General features: G+C 40.7%; 1 protein-coding gene across 7 annotated transcripts in view; it reads right to left on the reverse strand.

Annotated features, from left to right (window-relative positions):
• Window positions 1-20,063, reverse strand: part of TBL1X (transducin beta like 1 X-linked) — a 507,113-nt gene that overhangs the window by 63,811 nt on the left and 423,239 nt on the right. For all 7 annotated transcript variants that reach the window (XM_029604372.1, XM_029604377.1, XM_029604371.1 and 4 more), the window contains 2 exons: window positions 15,498-15,756; window positions 14,958-15,090 (listed from right to left, as the gene is read on the reverse strand). In XM_029604372.1, the coding sequence (XP_029460232.1) occupies window positions 14,958-15,090; window positions 15,498-15,756 (392 nt within the window). The remainder of the gene's footprint in view (window positions 1-14,957; window positions 15,091-15,497; window positions 15,757-20,063) is intronic.

Here is a 20,063-nt window from a genome sequence, read left to right on the forward strand (position 1 = left end):
TTTAATTAGAAAATGGAGGAAAACATACAGCCAGAAGCAGAGAGACCCAAGTAGTGCTACCCATCTCTGTAAGGCAAAGCCAATTAGTGGAATGCACTTCCCAGATTATGTTACTAGACTGACAAAATGTACTGAGAGAGGAAAAACTGCAATTTAAATATGAAAATCAAACAGTAAGAAAATACCTTAACAGTGGGAGATCTTATTATACATCATTAGCATGTTTACATGAAAACAGTTTCAAACTGCAAAACAACTCTACCTGCAAATTTTGAACTTACAGTTATTATGGGAGAAGTGACACACAGCTCATGAGGATAATCTAAATTCAAAGACTTACCCAATAACTACTCAGATTGCTGTAGGTGGCTATATTACAAAATTTCTGCACTATGCATTTCAAGAATTATGACAGTTAATTATCTCCTCTTGTCTTGAATAATACATAAGAAATAATTTGAAACGCATGGAACGAGAAACTCAGATTATAGAATCATCATCTAGAAATTATCTAAAAACCTCATTTAAGGGTTCTGAATACATGTAACAGGATTTCCAGTACAGATTTTACCACATCAAAATCAGAAAAGAAAAATACGTTGAACCTCTCAAAATGGCACAAAACCTTGTTGGATACAGGATTGTGATTTCTGTATTGACTTTTGAACATAATTTCTTACATCTCATCTATGTCATTTTTTGACAAATCATGAAATGCAATAAAAATGAAGTGAATATTCAAAGAGTTGCTGAGCAGGTAACATAACCAGCTAATTTTAGCCATTTAATTTTAGGGGAATATTCAGCCGAACCTAACTAGCTGCATTTTCAGTTGAACATTTGCTTAAATCTAGCTGGACAAATTTTGATTATGAGTGTAAATTGATCTCTGAAAATTAATGGGTGTAACTCCATTACGCATGTACCTTTCTCGCACTTGCCAGGGGGTGGAGTTAGTGGTTACAGGAAATTAACTGAATTGATTAATATGTTCTGTTTCATGATGACAATAATAAAGCATCACACCATGAGTAAAATGAGGGTGACTTGATTCACCAATAGCTTTGTTTTGAATTTGCACAAATGCAATTTTACGTCTTCCTTCTTGATGCATCCTGGTAGTGTGGGTTGAATTTACACATTTAGGGGTCATTTTCTAAGTCACAGTATTTTACCACTGGGAAAAAATATTGTAGCTTATCTACCCCAAAATATAACACGTGACAGTGGCCCCACAGCATGGGCCATCACCTTTTTAAAGGGCCTGAAGCCTCCCATCCCAAAGACTATAAAAGTCCCTAGGGGTTTTGTGAGAACTCTATCCCACCTCTGACTGCCTCTACAAATGCTCTCAATACAATAAAACTAATAAAATTTTTATAACCATGTGTCAAAGGATCCCTCCCCAAGTCATACCTTTCAACTTCTGGTGAGCTAGTGAGTCCAGATCGCTCCCTAGACTCTAGGCCTGCGTCATCTGAGTAAAAATAGCACTGGCTGGCCATTTATCAACTTATGCCTCTATTTTATGATAGCTCGCCAGGGATTGAAAGATGTAACTGGTGGGTGGGGGGAGAGGTCTACAGGTTGGGCTAGGGTGAGAGTTTCCTGAGGCCTGAGGGGGATCCTGAGACTGGGGGAGTGTCAAATTTATTTTACAAAGGAGTTGGGATTGGAAAGGGGCCATCATTGTGTGATTGTACATTTTTTATAAAATTTGTATTGCATTGGGGCCATCTCTAGAGGTGGTGCGGGAAGGGGGCCTCAGACAGAGGAGTCTCACAAGACTCTTTGGGACACAAGGGCTTTGGGTTGCTTGAGCCCTTTAAGACACTGTCCTGGAGCATCGAGATGTGCATTAGCATCCTGATGCTCCCAGGGAAAAGTAGTTACTCCAGAGTTCTAGCTAACTTTCATGAAAATAACAAAGCTTGTGATTTCAGGCAAGCCACACTACTTTATCATCATGAAATTACCCAGTATTTGGTTGCTTTGCATGCAGAATAGCTCATTACCATTTTGGCATTATTAATATAGTAACATAGCAATGACGGCAGAAAAAGACCAAAATGGTCCATCCAGTCTGCCCAGCAAGCTTCCCAAGGTGGTAACTGCCGCTTCGTGCAGGTTACCCCCATGTTTCTCTTGAGGGTAGTAACTGCCGCTCCATGCCGGTTTAGCCTTTTTTTAAAATTTATTCCCATCTTCTAGCCTTTTAGGGATCCACAGTGTTTATCCCATGTTTATCCCATGTTTATTGAGGGTAAAATACCACATGTTATCACTGGATGAAGGCATTTACTCTGAGGAAAATGCCTAATGCAGCTTAGCAAATATATCCCTTGGAGAGTAATTTTCAGCAGCCTGTGTATGGATAAAGTACTTGAGGTCTTCAGCCCAAATTTTTAAAGTGGACCTGTGCACATAAATCCACTTTGAGAATTTCTGGATGTCCTCAGTACCTGCAGACATATGTGCAAGGAAATGCACCTGCATGTGTATTTACAAGCAGTTTTGATTTTCGAAGATATGTGCATAAATGCCTTCCCTGCAGGACATGCTTAACTCAGCTGTGCATGTATTTTTCCCCACACAAATTCCCCAGATAATCTCAAAGACGGATTTGCATGCACAAACTGGGGATTATGTCCATAAATCCTTTTTGAAAATTTCCCCTGAAGGGAGGAGTTTGTCTCTGGCTGGTGTACATGGCTTTATTTTGCTATTTTTGTCCTTACGGTCAATATTATACAAAATAATGGCATGATTTTGGTGTCAAACTGAGTATAGGGCGATGGCAGTGTAAAATATGCCGCAGTCCTTGCTTCTGGGGTCCTTTCAGGGTTATGAAATAGCATAGCACAAGTGTGGACCTATAGAGAGAGACTCCATGATGGCAGGAAATCTCGGTCTATGCATAATCTATGATTGATCGTTTGATTCCTTGCCAGGCTGATCTATATACAAATGCCAGAAGCAGTGGCAAAGAGGTGGACCCACACAACAGGCAAGTCAACCATGATTGCAGCTGTCATCTCTCATTGGTCTGAGGTTCCACAAAAGCCTAAAGAATAAGATCTGTTTTAACTGCAGTCCTTGCCTAGGAAAACCAGATTCTTAGGTCTAGTGAAGCTGGGAGAAAAGTTACTCGTTTCATTCTGTCCTGTTGATTAAACAGGAGTACATATAAGAAGATAAGACTTGCCATACTAGGTCAGATCCAAGGGTCCATCAAGCCCAGTATCCTGTTTCTAACCAAATCCAAGCCAGGTCACAAATCCCTGCAGGATCCCAAGGGGTAGACAGCTTCCAAGCTGCTTCCCAAGAATAAGCAGTGGATTTCTGCAACTCTTCCTTAATGATTGTTAATGGACTTTTCCTCCAAGAACTTGTCCAAACCTTTTTAAATGCTATTATACCAATAGCTTTCACAATATCCTCTGGAAGTGAATTCCAGAGTTTAATTATGTGTTGAGTAAAAAAAATATTTTCTCTTATTAGTTTTAAATGTATTAGCCAGTAGCTTCATAGTATGTTCCCTGATCTTTGTATTTTTCGGAAGTGTAAACAACCGATTAACGTTTATTCTTTCCATTCTACTCATTATTTTATAGACCTCTATCATATCCCCCCCCTCAGCCGTCTCTTCTCCAAGCTGAAGAGTCCTAACCTCTTTAGTCTTTCTTCATAGGGGAATTGTTCCATCCCCTTTATTATCTTGGTTGCCCTTCTCTGTACCTATTCTAATTCTGCTATCTTTCTTGAGATGTGGTGACCAGAACTGAACACAATACTCAAGATGAGGTTGCACCATGGAGCAATACATGAGCATTGTAAAATTCTGTGTTTTATTCTCCATTCCTTTCCTAATAAAAGAGTAGGAAGCTCAAAATCAAAGTTTTAAAAACTCACCAGCGCCTAGTGTCTGCTCCCAGACTTCAAGGCTCCTGCCATCACAACCTCATTACCAGACATCACCTAGGCCACCACTCATCCCACCAACATCACAGGGTGCACCTATTCCCTATACACACAATCCCTTACACACCCAAACTCACTGCCAACAAACCCAGGACTCTAGGCATCCGACACCAGAGATTGATCCCTATTATGATCTCCCCCATCTCTCAAATGCTAGGACTCACACTATTCACTCTTACTCTATTCAACGCCCAGTCGATTACAAAGAAACTCCACCTAATCAATGACCACCTGACGGACATCAACCTGGACATATGCGCCATTATTGAAACATGGCTGAAACCCACAGACACAGTCTTATTAAACCAGCTCCCAACCATCTCTACGACATTCACTCAATCCCCAGAATCAAAAAAAGAGGTGGAGGGATCCTACTAGCTACAAAAAAGGGTCTTTGACTCTCACTACAATGTTCTACTACAATAAATAATACCGAACTTGCTTTTTTCAACTCGGACCATCTACAAATAGCCTTAGTCTACTCACCACCAGGAACCCTAGACACTGAACCCTCTCCATTAATTGAATTCACAGCTAAACATTTCATTCAGGATAAACCGGCTATCTTGATGGGGGACTTTAATTTACATGCCAACAGCACCCGTCTGTCACATAACTGCGACATCCTACTCACAGCACTCAACCACCTAGGATTCAAGCAGATTGTCAAAGATCCCACACACAAAGCGGGACACACACTTGACTTGATTTTTCTCAACGATGGCATAACCTCGGCCTCTAACCCTACCTCCATCCCGGTCCCATGGTCCGACCATCACATCATCTCTACCGAACTCCGAATTAAAGACCAGCCTCGTCCTATCTTCCCGGTAACCACCATACAATTCAGGAAACCATGCCCCTTAGACAGTCTCAGCAACCTGCTCAATAAACAGCTCGACCGACTGGATCTCACAGACACTCCCTCAGCCATCAACTCCTGGCTAAAGATAACAAACGAGGTCGCGGATCTATCATGTCCCTCCATCACCAAAACCTTGAAACCACCTCAAGCTAATAGACATCCATGGTACACCCCGGAACTTAAAATCCTTAAACAAGAACTTCGGAAAAAAGAAAGCAGCTGGCGCAAGTCTCCCTCCACCGCCTCAACACTAAACTACAAAACACACCTCAACACTTACAGAGCAGCCATCCTCAAGGCCAAAAAAGATTTCTTTGCTAAAAAAATACATAACTTCTCATTCGACTCCAAAGCCCTATTTTCATTTGTATCATCGCTAACAAAAACAGCCCCACCAATCATCCCTGACGAACAAGCATCCAACAAAGCCACGGAACTAGCAATATACTTTGACAAGAAGATCACCAACCTCCTCAAGCCTATCTCTTCTCTACAGCCGACAGCAATGCCCCCCAGCTCCTCAACACCCACCAAGAATTGCAGCATGTCATCCTTCGAAACACCATCATCAATGGAAATCGAAATTATCCTCAACAAGCTCAAACCCTCCTCACATCCCTTGGATGCCATACCCTCCAATCTGCTACTAGCCATCCCTAACACCATTTCCAAAGCATTAGCAGACATCATAAACTGCTCCTTAACTCAAGGAAAAGTCCCAGAACAACTAAAAATAGCCATACTGAAACCCCTAATAAAAAAAACTAACCTCTCAACGGATGACCCTGCAAACTACCGTCCAATTGCTAACCTTCCCCTGATCTCAAGAGTGGTGGAAAGATTCGTTAACAAACAACTGGCCGATTACCTAGAGGAGAATAACATACTCTCCCCTTTCCAGTTAGGATTTAGGAAATCACAAAACACCGAAGCACTACTCACATCATTATCTGATACTATTCTCCTAAATCTGGAAAAAAAAACAACCATATCTCCTCGCCCTTCTTGACCTATCCGCCGCCTTTGACACAGTTAATCATTCCATCCTTCTCGAGCGGCTAACTGATATAGGAATCCAAGGAGAAGCTCACAACTGGTTCCAATCATTCTTGGAGAATAGATTTTATAAAGTCAAGATCAATAATGAAGAATCAATACCCATCAAATCAAACCGAGGAGTCCCGCAAGGATCATCTCTTTCCCCAACACTTTTTAACATTTATCTGCTACCTCTTTGCCACCTACTCTCCAGCCTTAATCTAAAACACTATATCTTCGCTGACGACATTCAGATACTTCTTCCCATCACAGAATCCCTGCAAAAAACCTGAGAACATTGGAACAACTGCTTACAATCTATCAAAACTCTGCTATCCAGCTTGAACCTCATACTCAATCACAACAAAACTGAAATCCTCATCATCTCAACAGATGAAAACCATATTCTCACCAACTCTCAAAACGCAAAACAATTTGCAAAAGCATATATAAACCACTCCCCATCCGTCAGGGACTTAGGAGTACGACTCGACAACCAATTTAAACTCAAATCCTTCATCCACAATACCACTAGAGAATGTTTTTTCAAACTTCAAGTGTTAAAAAATCTGAAACCACTCCTCCATTTCAGCGACTTCCGATTAGTAATTCAGTCCATAATTCTGTCAAAATTAGACTACTGCAACTCCCTTCTACTAGGTCTCCCAGCCATATCCACAAAACCTTTACAATTGGTGCAGAATGCTGTGGCAAGGTTACTCACCAACTCAAACAAAAGAGCACACATCACACCAATTCTACACAGCCTTCACTGGCTTCCGATAAAATCCAGGATTACCTTCAAGACTCTAATGATGATTCACAAGGACATTATGGGCATCGCCCACCTTCATCTAAACACGCAACTCCGCCCTCACACATCACAAAGACCCATCAGATACAATTACAAAGGATCTTTATATGCCCCCCCGATCAAATCTCTATTAAGAAAAAGAGCACTCTCCACAGCAGGACCCACCCTCTGGAACTCATTACCTCCAGAACTTCGCCTTGAAACATGCCATCAAACTTTTAAGAAACACTTAAAAACATGGCTCTTCCGGCAAGCCTTCCCGGAACTGAAGCAACACTCAGACACTGGTCAACAGACAATTTAGAATAATACAAACCTCGTGAACTCATCACTCCCCAACGCCTGATTACACCTTATACGGACTGTTACGAAAGGCACCACTGTAGATGCTCTACAGCTAGTGTTATGCCCAGATCATATCACTCAATTTTGTACACTATTACCTGATACACTCAATTAATTCATTATCTTGTAGACAATTATTTTCTACGACACTTAAAATCTGTTTTAACATGTTATTGATATTTATTTATAGTCACGTTCTTATGTTCAGAAACCTTGTTTGACATGTTCAGAACTATGTTTGAGTTTCTTTAACATGTTATTGATATTTATCTAATAGCCACGTTCTTATGTTCAGAAACTTTGTTTTATATCTACGTTCCCATGCTCTAAAAAACCATGTTCTATGTAACCATGTTCTATGTAACCATGTTCTATGGAAACCGACCTGATTCGATATGTCTATCGAGAATGTCGGTATATAAAAATTCTAAATAAATAAAATAAATAAATAATAAACCCTAGCATTCTATTTGCTTTCTTGGCTGCTGCTGCTGCTGCACACTGAGCAGAAGATTTTAACATATTATCAAAGATGACACATATATCCTTTTCCTGAGTGGTAACTCCTAATGTGGAACCTTGCATTTTAAAGCTATAATTTGGGTTACTCTTCCTTAAGTACATCACTTTGCAATTGCTACATTACATTTCATTTGCATGCCCAGTCTCCCAGGTTTTCAATGTCCTCTTTGCAAATTTCTCACAATCCTCTTGTGATTTAACAACTTTGATTAATTTTGTGTCATCTGAAAATTTGATTACCTACTTGTTGTTCCCATTTCCAGGTCATTTATAAATATATTTAAAAGCATCGGTCCCAGAACAGATCCCTGAGGTACTCCACTATTCACCTTTTTCCATTGGGAAAATTTACCATTTAACCATACTCTCTGTTGGCAATCCACAACAGGACACTGCCACCTATCCCATGACTTTCTAATTTCTTAAGAAGTCTCTCGTCAAATGCCTTCTGGAAATCCAGATATACCATATCAACTGGCTCACCTTTATCCATGTTTATTTACACCCTCAAAAAATGTAGCAAATTTATGAGACAAGACGTCTCTTGGCTAAATCCATGTTGGCTTTGTCCATTAAATTATGCTTATCTATATGTTCAGCAATTTTGTTCTTTACGATTGTTTCTGGCAAAATGGTAGAAACTGATGTCAGACTCACTGGTCTGATTTCCTGGATCACCCCCTTGATCCCTTTTAAAAACTGGTGTTACATTTGCAATCCTCCAGTCTTCAGGTACCACAGGTGATGATATTGATAGTTTACAAATTTCCAATAGCAGGTTCGCAATTTCATTTCTCAGTTCTTTCATCACTCTGGGATGTATACCATCTGGTCCAGGTGATTTGCTACTCTTTAGTTTGTCAATTTGCCCTAGTACATCTTTCAAGTTCACCGAGATTTCTTTTTAGTTTTTCTGAATCAGCATCTTTGAATATAATTTCTGGCATGGGTGTATCTCTTACATCTTCCTCAGTGAATACTGAAGCAAAGAATTCATTTAGTCTCTCTGCTATGGCTTTGTCATCCCTAAGTGCTCCTTTTACCCCTTGATCATTTAGCCGTCCAACTGATTCCCTTGCAGGCGTTTTACCTCAATTGTACTTGAAAAAGCTTTTATTATGAGTTTTTGCTTCAACAGCAAACTTCTTTTCAATCTTTGCCCTCCTTTTCAATGCTTTGCGTCTGACTTGTTAGTGCTTATGCTGTTTCCTTTTCTTCATTCGGATCCCTTTTCCATTTTGTGAATGTTCTTTTAGGTATTATAGGCTCTCTTACCTCAGTTTTCAACCATACTAGTCGTTTAGCCTTCTGCATGGAATACATCTGTACTGGGCTTCCAAGATAGTATTTTTTTAAATAACATCCATGCTTGAGCAGCACAGATTAAGAGTTTAGCTCAAGCATAGATGTTGTTTAAAACTATCATCTTGGAAGCCCAGAACAGATGTATTTCATGCATTAGAAAAGGTGGAAAGAAGGCTAAACGACTACCAGCATGGTTGAAAAGTGAGGTGAGAGGCTATAATATCTAAAAGAACATCTTTCAAGAAATGGAAAAGGGATCCAAATGAAGAAAACGGGAAACAGCACAAGTACTGGCAAGTCACATGCAAAGCATTGATAAGGAAGGCAAGGAGAGAATTTGAAAAGAAGCTTGCCATGGCAGCAAAAAACTCATAATAAAAACTTTTTCAGGTACATTTGAGGTGAAAAGCCTGTGATGGAGTAAGTTGGACTATTAGATGATCAAGGGGTAAAAGAAACACTTAGGGATTACAAAGCCATAGCAGAGAGACTAAATGAATTCCTTGCTTCAGTATTCACTGAAGAAGATGTAAGAGAGGGAGGCAACATTTCTTAAACTGGTTTGGCCTCTGTTGGAAACAGGATGCTGGGCTTGATGGCCCCTTGGTCTGACCCAGCATGGCAATTTCTTATGTTCTTACGACAAACAGTACTAGTAGATAGTCATGTGAGAAGCCATGTGGAATGTAAGCCTGTAAAAGATAAAATGTACAGGGAGGTAGTCTAAGAGAGCAGTCAGCATGGGAATGAGGCGGCAATAGTAAGGGAAAAGAATGCCTGAAATTTGGCAGAAATTATGGGGTGTCTGAAAGTTCCAGAAAGCAATCAAAAAAACAACAGAAGGCTTATTGCACTTACAAGTAGTAGTTAAAGTTAACTGTATACGAATTATAATTAAAAAAATAAAAAAACAGAAATGACAGTTTAACGATACATCAGAACTGCGTTCTCTAAGTTTAAGAGTGCAAGCATGCTTTTTTTGGCTTCTTGTGTTTTTGTACTTTTTTTCTGTCTGCTGCTTTGGTCATTTGCCTCCACTAGCAAGACAAAACCCATAATAAAGTTTCTTTGCTTCAGAATACAACTTATTTCCCTGGTTAGTCCCTGTGCTAGCAATAAAGAAAACACTGGTTTTCTTTTTACCCTCACTTTCTAAAAATAATCATAATTTACAACACACTTCAGTGTAATTTGATTCATCAAAACAGAAAGTGAGCATATTAAAAATGCATAATGCAAATTGCTAATAATGCTTGCAACACCAATATCCAGCACACCTGCTCAAATCCTAAAGCAGTGACACCACAGTTGCTGTACAGCATCCCGTTGCATCAAGTCACCTGATTAGGCCAATGTTCTACATCCTCTTGTCTACATGCAACATACTGTTGCACAGTGGTTCAAACACTGGACCATATCATTGCAATTAACTAGAGAAAATAATGTGTTTTTAATTTTAAGCACATTTAAATCAAAGCTGTGAAATACACAGGTACTACTGAATCAATCTATAGGTTGTGTAAGAAGAATTGTTAATTTTAAGGTGAATTTTTAAAAGGATATGTGCATAAAAATTAGCATATATTCTGGTAAAAATCCTCTACTCATGCATTCCATATTTTATAGATGTCCAAAATACAGGCGTATTTTCACTTTCACATGAAAATAAAAGGGGCAGTCTAAGGGCAGGGCCAACAGTTATGTGTGTAAGTTGCTATTTTAAAAGACCCATGCGTTCATTTTCCAACTTACTCGTGTATTTTCAGATCTTCTGATGTAAGTGATGTTCAACATGTTTATTGTGTGGTACTGACTGGATTGGAGGTCTGGGAGTTCAGGCTGAAGAACCAGGAGGGTCTCGATGACCTGAAGGAGGACTGGACAAACTGGTGGACTAATTGGTAAAACTGATAATTTCATTGACTCACATATTTTAAAATCACCAACTTATGTGGGGAAAGTCCTATTTTACTTTTGTGCATAAAATATAAGCATGTATATTTTTAAAATAAGTGGGTAAAGTACACGCACTCGATGCATTGAAACATGTGGTTTCAATGCACTGCATGCATTCGTACACAACTCTATATACGCATGTTATGCTGCAGGGTAAATGTACACGCAGCCACATACATGTGTATATGCTGCCATGCACAGCTCTCTATTTTTTATTTTCTGTGAGGGTTTGTCCTTTCCATTTTAGTAGGGTATTTTGGGGGACAAAAATGTTTATGTATTTGTTTTGTCTGGATGTCTATGGATTATCTCCAGCAGCCATCATTTCTGGATAGGAATATCCAGACAAAAATTAGAAACCAATACAATGTTTTCCATATAACTTGTGGCGCTACATAAAAATATTAATAGTTTTGTTGAGGGGGGAAAAAAAACAATCATAGGAATTGGTCTGCAATTCTTTTCGTCCTTGTTTTTCCTGGATCTAGCCAGAGCCTGTCCCAACCCTGTAAAATGGAGGTACTCCAAAAACAAGAACATTGTGACTACAGACCATCAGTCAACAACATCAGGGGCTCTCTCCCCTTAGCATGCCCACTGCCAAGAGTAGAAGAATGGAGGCTTCTCAACAGGAGAGCAATTGTCAAAAGGGCAACAGCCACTTATATTTCAAGAAAAACGTTTCCTAAACGAAAAAGTTCCAAACACATGGAGGTTTTGCTGTTTTTTTTCCCTCAGAATTCAGATTTAAGTCATGTAAACATTAATTAGCTAAGCAGCTCTTTGCACAAAACCAGCAATCAGGGTGTCTCAGCTTTCAGAAGTCGCTGTACTCGCCAACAAGGCTCCCAGCAGTAACAGATTCCTTTGGGAAAAAGCAGCAAAACTTTCCTTCTTTGCAAGTTTTCTTTAGCTTTCCTGGCAGCTCTGCTTGTGTCTACACCCAGCTTTCCTCTCTCACATGTAGCCTGCAGGCTCTTGCTTATTGCCCTCTGGGACGATTCAGAATTCAGTGCCCACTCTCATCCCACAACTCCACTCCAAGGAACAATGTAACTTACTCACCTGGCTTCTTTGCCAGAATAATTCACACACGCACATTCTCCTTCTCCAGTAAGTCCAGAGAGATTTGTAAGCATCCCCCTGCCTCAAGCCGCAAGGAATCAGCCAGTGGGGACTGCTAGAGATTGAGGTTTAGGCAATCTCTTCCTTCTAGAGAACTGAATTATTTGTACGTAGTGATGCAAACCAACTTATTAGATGCAAGGTGTTAAACATACAGAAACACAGAAATGATGGCAGAAAAGGACCAAACGGTCCATCCAATTTGCCCAGCAAGCTTGTGGTAGCATCAAAAGGTATCAGGCTGATTAGTTAAGGGTAGAAAAAGCGGCATCAGCAAGTTACCCCCAATCTTGTTTTCCCAGATCTTATAATGTTGTGTACTTGTTGGTTGCTGTCTGAATCTGATTCCCCCTTTTTTTTTTTCTTTCCCCCCCTACCATTAAAGCAGAGAGCAATATTGGAGCAGACCTTACAAGCCGCTCTTCGGAATCTGAAAGAGGGAGCTATGAATACTCACATACCACAATCTCTCGGGACAATTCTTATGCTGGTCCAATGACCGGTACCATTATTTACAATGAATCTAGTTTTCTCTGGGATCGCTACAGTGTAGAGCCCTCCCTGGATACGGTGACTGAAGGCTCTGGCAGGTTCCCAAACCTAATAGGCCCTTGGATACAAGAATAGGTTTAGGATGCTAATCCAGACCTTCCACTCAGCAGTGCATAATGCTGCGGCTGAGACGGGCTGTGCGGGCGCCAGAAAGCACAAGTTAAGGGAGAAATGCAACCGTAAGACTATCTGGAATCCTGAAGATATTCACTCTTCTCTCTCAGGCTAATCTATAACACAGGGATTCAGTGTTTTGTCCTTGTTTCAGCCCCCAGAGGCAAAGAGACAAGAGAGCTCTGATCCTCCAAAATTGGCTGTTCTTTCCTCCCCTCCTCTGGCCTCTGCCAGATTGTCCTGTAGTTTACTTTGAATCTTCAGCTTCTATGCACCAAATATTTGGAACAAGATCCTGCTAACTTTATGCTATGAGCCCTGTTCACTTTCAGAATAAAACCTAAGGCATGGATCCTCATCCAGACCTTCTTGGTAGAAACATCTAGTCCACTGACCTAACCACCCAAACACATACCTTGAAGGCCATAAGTAATAAACCACTGGACTCTTACTGCTATGCCAACTGAGAATTTGATACTAACCGCACAGTAATTCAAATGGTATTGACTGTTTTTAAAATTTGTGCCTTGCTGCCATTCATGGTATAAAGCACAATATCAAAAGTCTATAAGTAATTATTAATAATAACGATAAAGAAATTGTACAAACAATTGTCTATCAGGCACATAACTGGAGATCAAAATCATCTTCCTGATAAGAAGGGGAAGAAGGGATACTGCACTCCCAGGCACTATTTATTCCAGCAATGATCCTGGGTAGGTGCAGAGCAATTACCCACAGCAAATCACCTATACCTGAGACCAGCATAAGTCTTGGCATCCAAAACTGCTCATAGTCATTTTTAGCATCTTTACTTATTCGTTTTCTCAGCCAAATATGCCTTTTCTTAATGAGCACATGCCTTTGTGCTCATTAAGATTGAAATATAGCATTACAAATGCTATATTAGCATTTGTACATATGTTTGCATACTTATATTCTTTTAGACACTAAGGTTCAAGTTACGCCTTAGCAGCGATTGTTCGATTGTATTATATTATATGTTATTAGACGCCATGTTTTTATGTTTCAATGTAACGCCTCTGCCGCGATTGTTCTGTTGTATTGTAAACCGATATGATTTGTATATCATACAAGAATGTCGGTATATAAGAATCCAAAATAAATAAAGAAAGAAAGAAAGAAAGAAAGAAAAGGCATGATGATGAAGTACCGTTTTTCTGCTTCTGTTATCCCAGGCCACTTCTCTGTAATTGTGCGGCAGCCCAGAAATGACCTCAGAACCAGGGCTCAGGCCTCGGCCTACTTGTGCTAAGAGGCCTTGTTGCACTGCTTTGCTGAGCTATTGGATTAACTTACTTGAAGGATTTCTCATCTCTTTGAAACCTGTACAAGGCAACGCTCTTAACTGGTAAGAGGCACTGTCAGCAACACCAGCTTTTGTAAATTATAAACCATGCAGAATTAATTTAGCCAATCTCAGTACACACATTCTTACAGCTTGGCACTAGCTGCTGTTTAATTTGCAAACTGGGTAGAAGATCAAACCATTAAAAACCTGACTGAATAAACCGCTCAAATGTTTTTCTAAACTTCTTTCTATGTCTTCTTTTAAGTTAACTGTTTTGAGCTGCCCCTTCACAAGTTTAAGCAGGCAGAACGTTTCCACTTTGTTTGACAGTTTTCTGGTCCAAACTGCACAGGACGACTACTACTTTTTTAAAAATTTTATATATAGGCAGAAATGTCTCACAATACTTAACATTTCAGAAATAAAAAATGATTTTTTTTTCAATAAGGATCTTAACATACATTATGCGTCATAAACTAGATTATGATCAGACATAGTGAGTCACCATGTCACTAGCAGCTTGCACATGACCAATCAAAAGTATATATACATGTATGTATATATACACACACAAGCTAATTTTCAAATGCATTTATATGCATAAAAACCTGTTTTATGCATGTAAATGGGCTTTTGAAAATCACCTGAGGATTGTACACATGTAACTCACGTGCATACGTTTACATGCACTAGCAAGGGGTGCTCTGGGAGTGGAGTTGGGGCAGGGCCTTTGACTTGATTTTCAGAAGTCTGGGTGTAATGAATGCACCCACATTTACGCCTGCTCTGGAGGAAGTAATAATGTGTGCACATACGTCTGGCAGGGTTTCCAAGCACAGCCTGAATTTACAAAATGGACTTACACAACCAATCCAGTTTGAAAATTTGGGCCAAAGTCTGCAAGCACTTTCTACCCGCAGACTTTAGCCCTACGTGCAAATGTCATAAAATTGGGCTTCTTAATCCCGTTCCAAATAAGTGCACAGATACTCTGAAAATTGTTTGTAAACTTGCAGCCAGCAGCTTACCCAGATGCTAACAGATCGCTGACAGGGTTCCAGGCACAAATGAACACTTCGGATTCATGACCCCTCAATACCGTTGCTTTGTTGGGTGGAATTTCAACATCTCCGTCGACTTCCATGGGTTCTGAATGATTATCTATTAGAGACAAGATACACTATGTGATCCTGCTTGTACTATCAAAACGCCATATGTCCTGAAGTCAGCGGACAGTCCTCTAGATGCGATTAACAGTATCAGAATGCTTGCAACAAATGAAATCTTGGGACATCACCAGCTTCATTTGCTGTCTCTTCAGCATCAGAACACTGTACCACCTTCTAGAATAAATGGTGAATGGCACTATGATGAATTTTTTGCATGCAGTATTTTTGTTTATAAAATTTTAAGGGTACACCAAGTGGCATGGAGCTGCATCCACCTTGTATTTTTTTTTTTATTCAGCATGCAATAGAAATTTTGGATTTGTTAATATTATGCAAATGAATTTACACATCTCTCGAAGGGAAATCTATTGGCTCGAATGGCTAGGCTCTTTAACTTACTTATTGGATGTGCCCCATTCTCCTCGCCATTCACAGTAGCTTCTCCGTTCTTTGGTGTGTTCTGCTGTGATGCCGTCGCTGGTGGTGCTGGCACTGCTGGGACAGGTGCCACGGACGGCGCTGCCGGGGCAGCTGTGCTGGCCTGCTGCTGAGCTAATTTCTCCCTGAATGCCTGCTGTCGGGTCTGGACAACATCAGGCATCACAGCGTCTATCAGGGACAGTGATTCTATAGGCCTGCCATCAAATACTGTGCCATCCTAGTGAAGGAAAGAATCGAGACTGGATTATTAGGTCAGTTACTTGGAGGGGCTTCAGTAAGAAAAAGGTGCTTTGCTCTAGTGTGGTGACAGTCAAAGAAAAAAAACACGAGTAGTGCAATGACAGCACCATTTTAAGCTGGAAAAAAACAAACCATGGAGATGACCAAATACAAATATGTAACAACATAAATTATACATAAGCAAACTGGTCAATATCAGAAATAAATATAGTAGAAACATATATACATTTAAGCAATACTCCTTTTAAAGCAATTTCTAGACAGGTCACACAACTACTAATACGCCAATAATTTTGTCTACATTGGAGGGAGGGCGATGGAGTCAAAGATGGTGTACATTCCAAAGTGGACAAGGAGTTTGCTTTTGAATCCAGAGCTATCCTGCCAGACAAATTCAATTATCCCCGATTCTGTCTAGTTCTGGTACATCATGGAGGGTTGTCAGCTGGCTTCATTTTCCTGAGGAAAAATCCTGGGCACTGGATCACCTAATCTCTGGTGTCTGGCACGAGCCTGGACCCAAGAGGAACGGACACTGCTGCTGGCCCAGGCCCAAAAAGAGCCACTACAACTGGCCCAAGGCTGCCCTCTGCCACTGGACCACACAGAAGAGGGTGGAGGGGTGGGAAGATGACAGACAAATACCAGATGGAGGGAGAAGGGGAAAAGAGGAGGGAAGAGATAGGAGCAAGAGTAGAAAGGGAGAGAGAAAGGAGGAAGGAAAAGAAGCTGGAGACAGGGGGAGAGTCTGAACAGACAGGAAGGGAAAGAAGATGAAGGGGAAAGAAAGGGAAAAAGCAAGAAAAACCAAAAAAAAATTTGACAAAACCAAAACATTTGGTTTCTCTGGCTCCTAAAAATGTTAACTGGCACCCATATTCTCCAAATATTTTTCAACTCTAGTTTTACCCCACTAGATGCATGGCCTTGTAATTTTTATTTTCTTAAGAAAAGCAAGACTACTAGTACATACAAAAGATGTACCCAGTTGGCACTCTTACTACAATACCATGTTATGCTATTCCAATTCAGGATACCCCTTTTGGTGGTAATTTTATATAGTCCACATAAGAAAACTGGCAGACGTGCTTAAGCTGCACCAATTTTCAAAGTAGACCTGCACACATAAGTCCACTCTGAAAATTATTCATTCAAATTCGGGGGAATTTTTCAACAAAATTTAAGCGATATTTTTTAAAGTCCAAATGCGTACACAAAGCCCTCCCCAAAACCTCAGTCCAGGTAAAATGCATGCAAGAACAGGCTATAAGCACACAAGTGTACCCGCATATAGAGCAGGCAATTTTGCAAAAGGTCATGTCTGCAGATAAAACAGCGTTTAACCTGCAGAAATGGCCTTTTACAAAATTGCCCGCCTCTTATGTGGATAAACTTGTATACCTTAAAGCCTCTATGTGCATTACTTTATCTGCAGCGAGAGGCGGCCTTCTTGGGAGCAGGGGATGGCAGGGGATTTGGAACTACATGCATTCTCTTTCATGTTGAAAAGTCTGCATGGATTTTCTCCTGGGAATACTTACCAGCACAAATTAGCAGGTGTGAATATGTGCCAGTGCTTTTACTGGGATGTCTGTCAAAAATTGGTGCAAAATCTGCAGTACCCATGGACTTTGCATTTAAACGACAAGTCTTAAAATTACCCTGAAAGGGGGTGATTTTGTAACTGTCTGAGCTGCTGCACTGTCTGCTGGTATTTGTTACTTGAGGGACTTCACACAATTTTTAAGATGAAATTGCTCATGTACTTTCCACTCTGAAAACTCCCTAGGAAGACAACCTCATACCTTTGCACCTGATTTGGGCAGGTAGTTTTCCTGAGAAAACAATTGCATGCAAGCTTTTGAAAATATAAGCATTGGTGTGTAAGCGCAAGCCCCTCCCAATCCCAGTCCTGGGAACGCCTCTTCTCAGTGGTGCGGTAAAGCCTCACGTGCACTGGCACTATGCACACGTTTACACACACACAGGGAGAACAATTTTTTTAAAAAGCCCCTTTTTTTTTTTTGCAGGAAAAGCACTTCTTTACCCAGGGAAAAAGCTTTCAAAATTATCCTGAAAACACATTAAGCCACCTGTTTTTATGTAATTAAGTATTTTTTGTTCCTTTATCTTTCTTGAATTCACACTTTTGTAATTTTCTACTAACAACTACTGTACTGGTGCTTTTTCTTTGCCACCATTCTTTTATTGTATTTCATAGACCTACATAGGCCACACCCCTTCCTGTTCATTCCGCTCAGACAAGTCACTCTTATCTGTGTCTTTCTCCTCTACTGCCAATTCCTGACTGTGCTTTCCACCTGGCTGTGCCATGTGCTTGGAATGGTCTTCCTGAACTGGTGCGTCATGCTCCCTCTCTCGCCGTGTTTAAATCCCATCTAAAGACCCACCTTTCTGATGCTGCTTTTAAGTCTTGGGCCTGATTGTCTGCTTTTAGTCTATTTAACTAACTTTCTTTTCTTTTTTAACTATTGTTTTGCTTTATGAAATACCCCAAGTCTCTTGTCCTGTATGTTAGTCGTATTAGATCGTAAGCTCTATTCAGCTGGGACTGTCTTTTTTGTGTGTTTGCTTTGTATAGCGTTGTGTGTGTCATGTAGTGCTATAGAAATGCTAAGTAGTAGTAGTTGTAAGTAACATGTAATGTCCAGTTAAGTTGACAGCTTTGTAATGTCTAACCTACACAGCTATAATACCCATTACCAGGGCTGATGCAAGGGGATTAGGTGCCCTAGGCACCTTCTGCCTTGTGCTCCCCTCCCCCCAGTTGCAGCCTTGACTCCTACCTTTCACGAGCGGCAGCAGACAAGAGGAGGGGAGATTCGAATCCCCACTCCTCCTTGCTGCTCGCAGCCCCACATGGCTCGCGCCCCCTAATGGTCAGTGCTCTTGGCCCAGGCCTAACTCACCTAGTGCTTCCGCCGGCCCTGTCCATTACACTACACAGAATGGGAGAAAAGAAACACACCAAATTCTATATGTATAATAAAAGTTTCCATGATATAAGCAGATATAAGACTATGCTTCAGAAGATATAATAAGAACATATTTATTATATGTTGTAAAGAGACTGTGACGCCATGTTTTGATCCAAAGTTGCACACCGGACACAATGACTGATACCAGGAAACAGTGCAATAGGTTACCAAAGATCTATGTATTATACAATACAAGAGAGGCAGGCAAACTGTGATATTTGTATATAAGTATAAAACTCACTACTAATGAGTAATAATAGCAAGAAGCAAAGGCAACACCGCTTATGAGAATGGTGAGTCAGTAAAGGATATTTACGTGCTCTCTGTGTCTGACCGGATGTCGCCCGGCAGGACTTCAGATGAACTGGCTTCCGGTCTGTGTAGAGTGACACAGCTCGACGGGTCTCTGAAGAGAGAATCAGGATGGAGCAGTGGTAGTGGGTGGATCTGGTCCTTCAGAAGGTCATTGGCTTCTATGCTTCCGCCTGCAGACCTTCGGTACCGGGGAACTACTCAGACTGTTCTTGGTCGTCTCTGTGCCAGCTGTTCCACTTGACTTTCTGTGTTCTGTAGTTTTATGTCCTTTGAGTAGTTGAACTCTCTACCCAAAACCACAAGGGCTGCGTATGTCTATTCATCTGTTCTTTGTCCATAGTGCCTGTTCATTTTATCATGTACACGGGCATAACAGTTACTGGCAGGCAGTCACCGCCCTTTGGCTGGGTGCCACCCTTCACTCTCTAAGCAGTAAGAGGAAATATGGCATGATAATAGTGGATGCTGTCAGGGCAAAGCAAGTCAAACTAAAGCATGTTCTGAGACATCAGTGTACCATTTTGCAGGCTAAAATGACCTTGTCCCATATATCAAGATTTTTCCATCGTGGACGTGTATGGAACAACAAAAAGCTATATGTCAAAAATGGCTTACATCTCTCTGTGGCAGGAAAAAGGATCCTAAGAGATAAATTCAAATCCTATGTCACAAGGCATTTAAACTAGAAGCCGGGGTTGGCAAAAAGAAATTAGAATGTCACCCCCCAAATACAAATGCAATGGAAAAGGGTGAAGTGGATAACAAAATAAATAAGTCATAAAAGGAGTCCAAGAAAAGCAGTAACCTGAACGAGAAAAGCTGGAAGGCTATGAGCACAAATGCTCGTAGTCTGGGCAATAAAATCCCAGATCTGCAAGCCCTAATGGTGGAGGCGGACTTGGACATTGTTGCTGTCACTGAGACGTGGTTCATGCAATCTCATGATTGGGAAAAGGCAATACCGGGCTAT

This window comes from Rhinatrema bivittatum, chromosome 5 (assembly GCF_901001135.1).
Source record: "Rhinatrema bivittatum chromosome 5, aRhiBiv1.1, whole genome shotgun sequence".
Lineage (NCBI taxonomy): Eukaryota > Metazoa > Chordata > Amphibia > Gymnophiona > Rhinatrematidae > Rhinatrema > Rhinatrema bivittatum.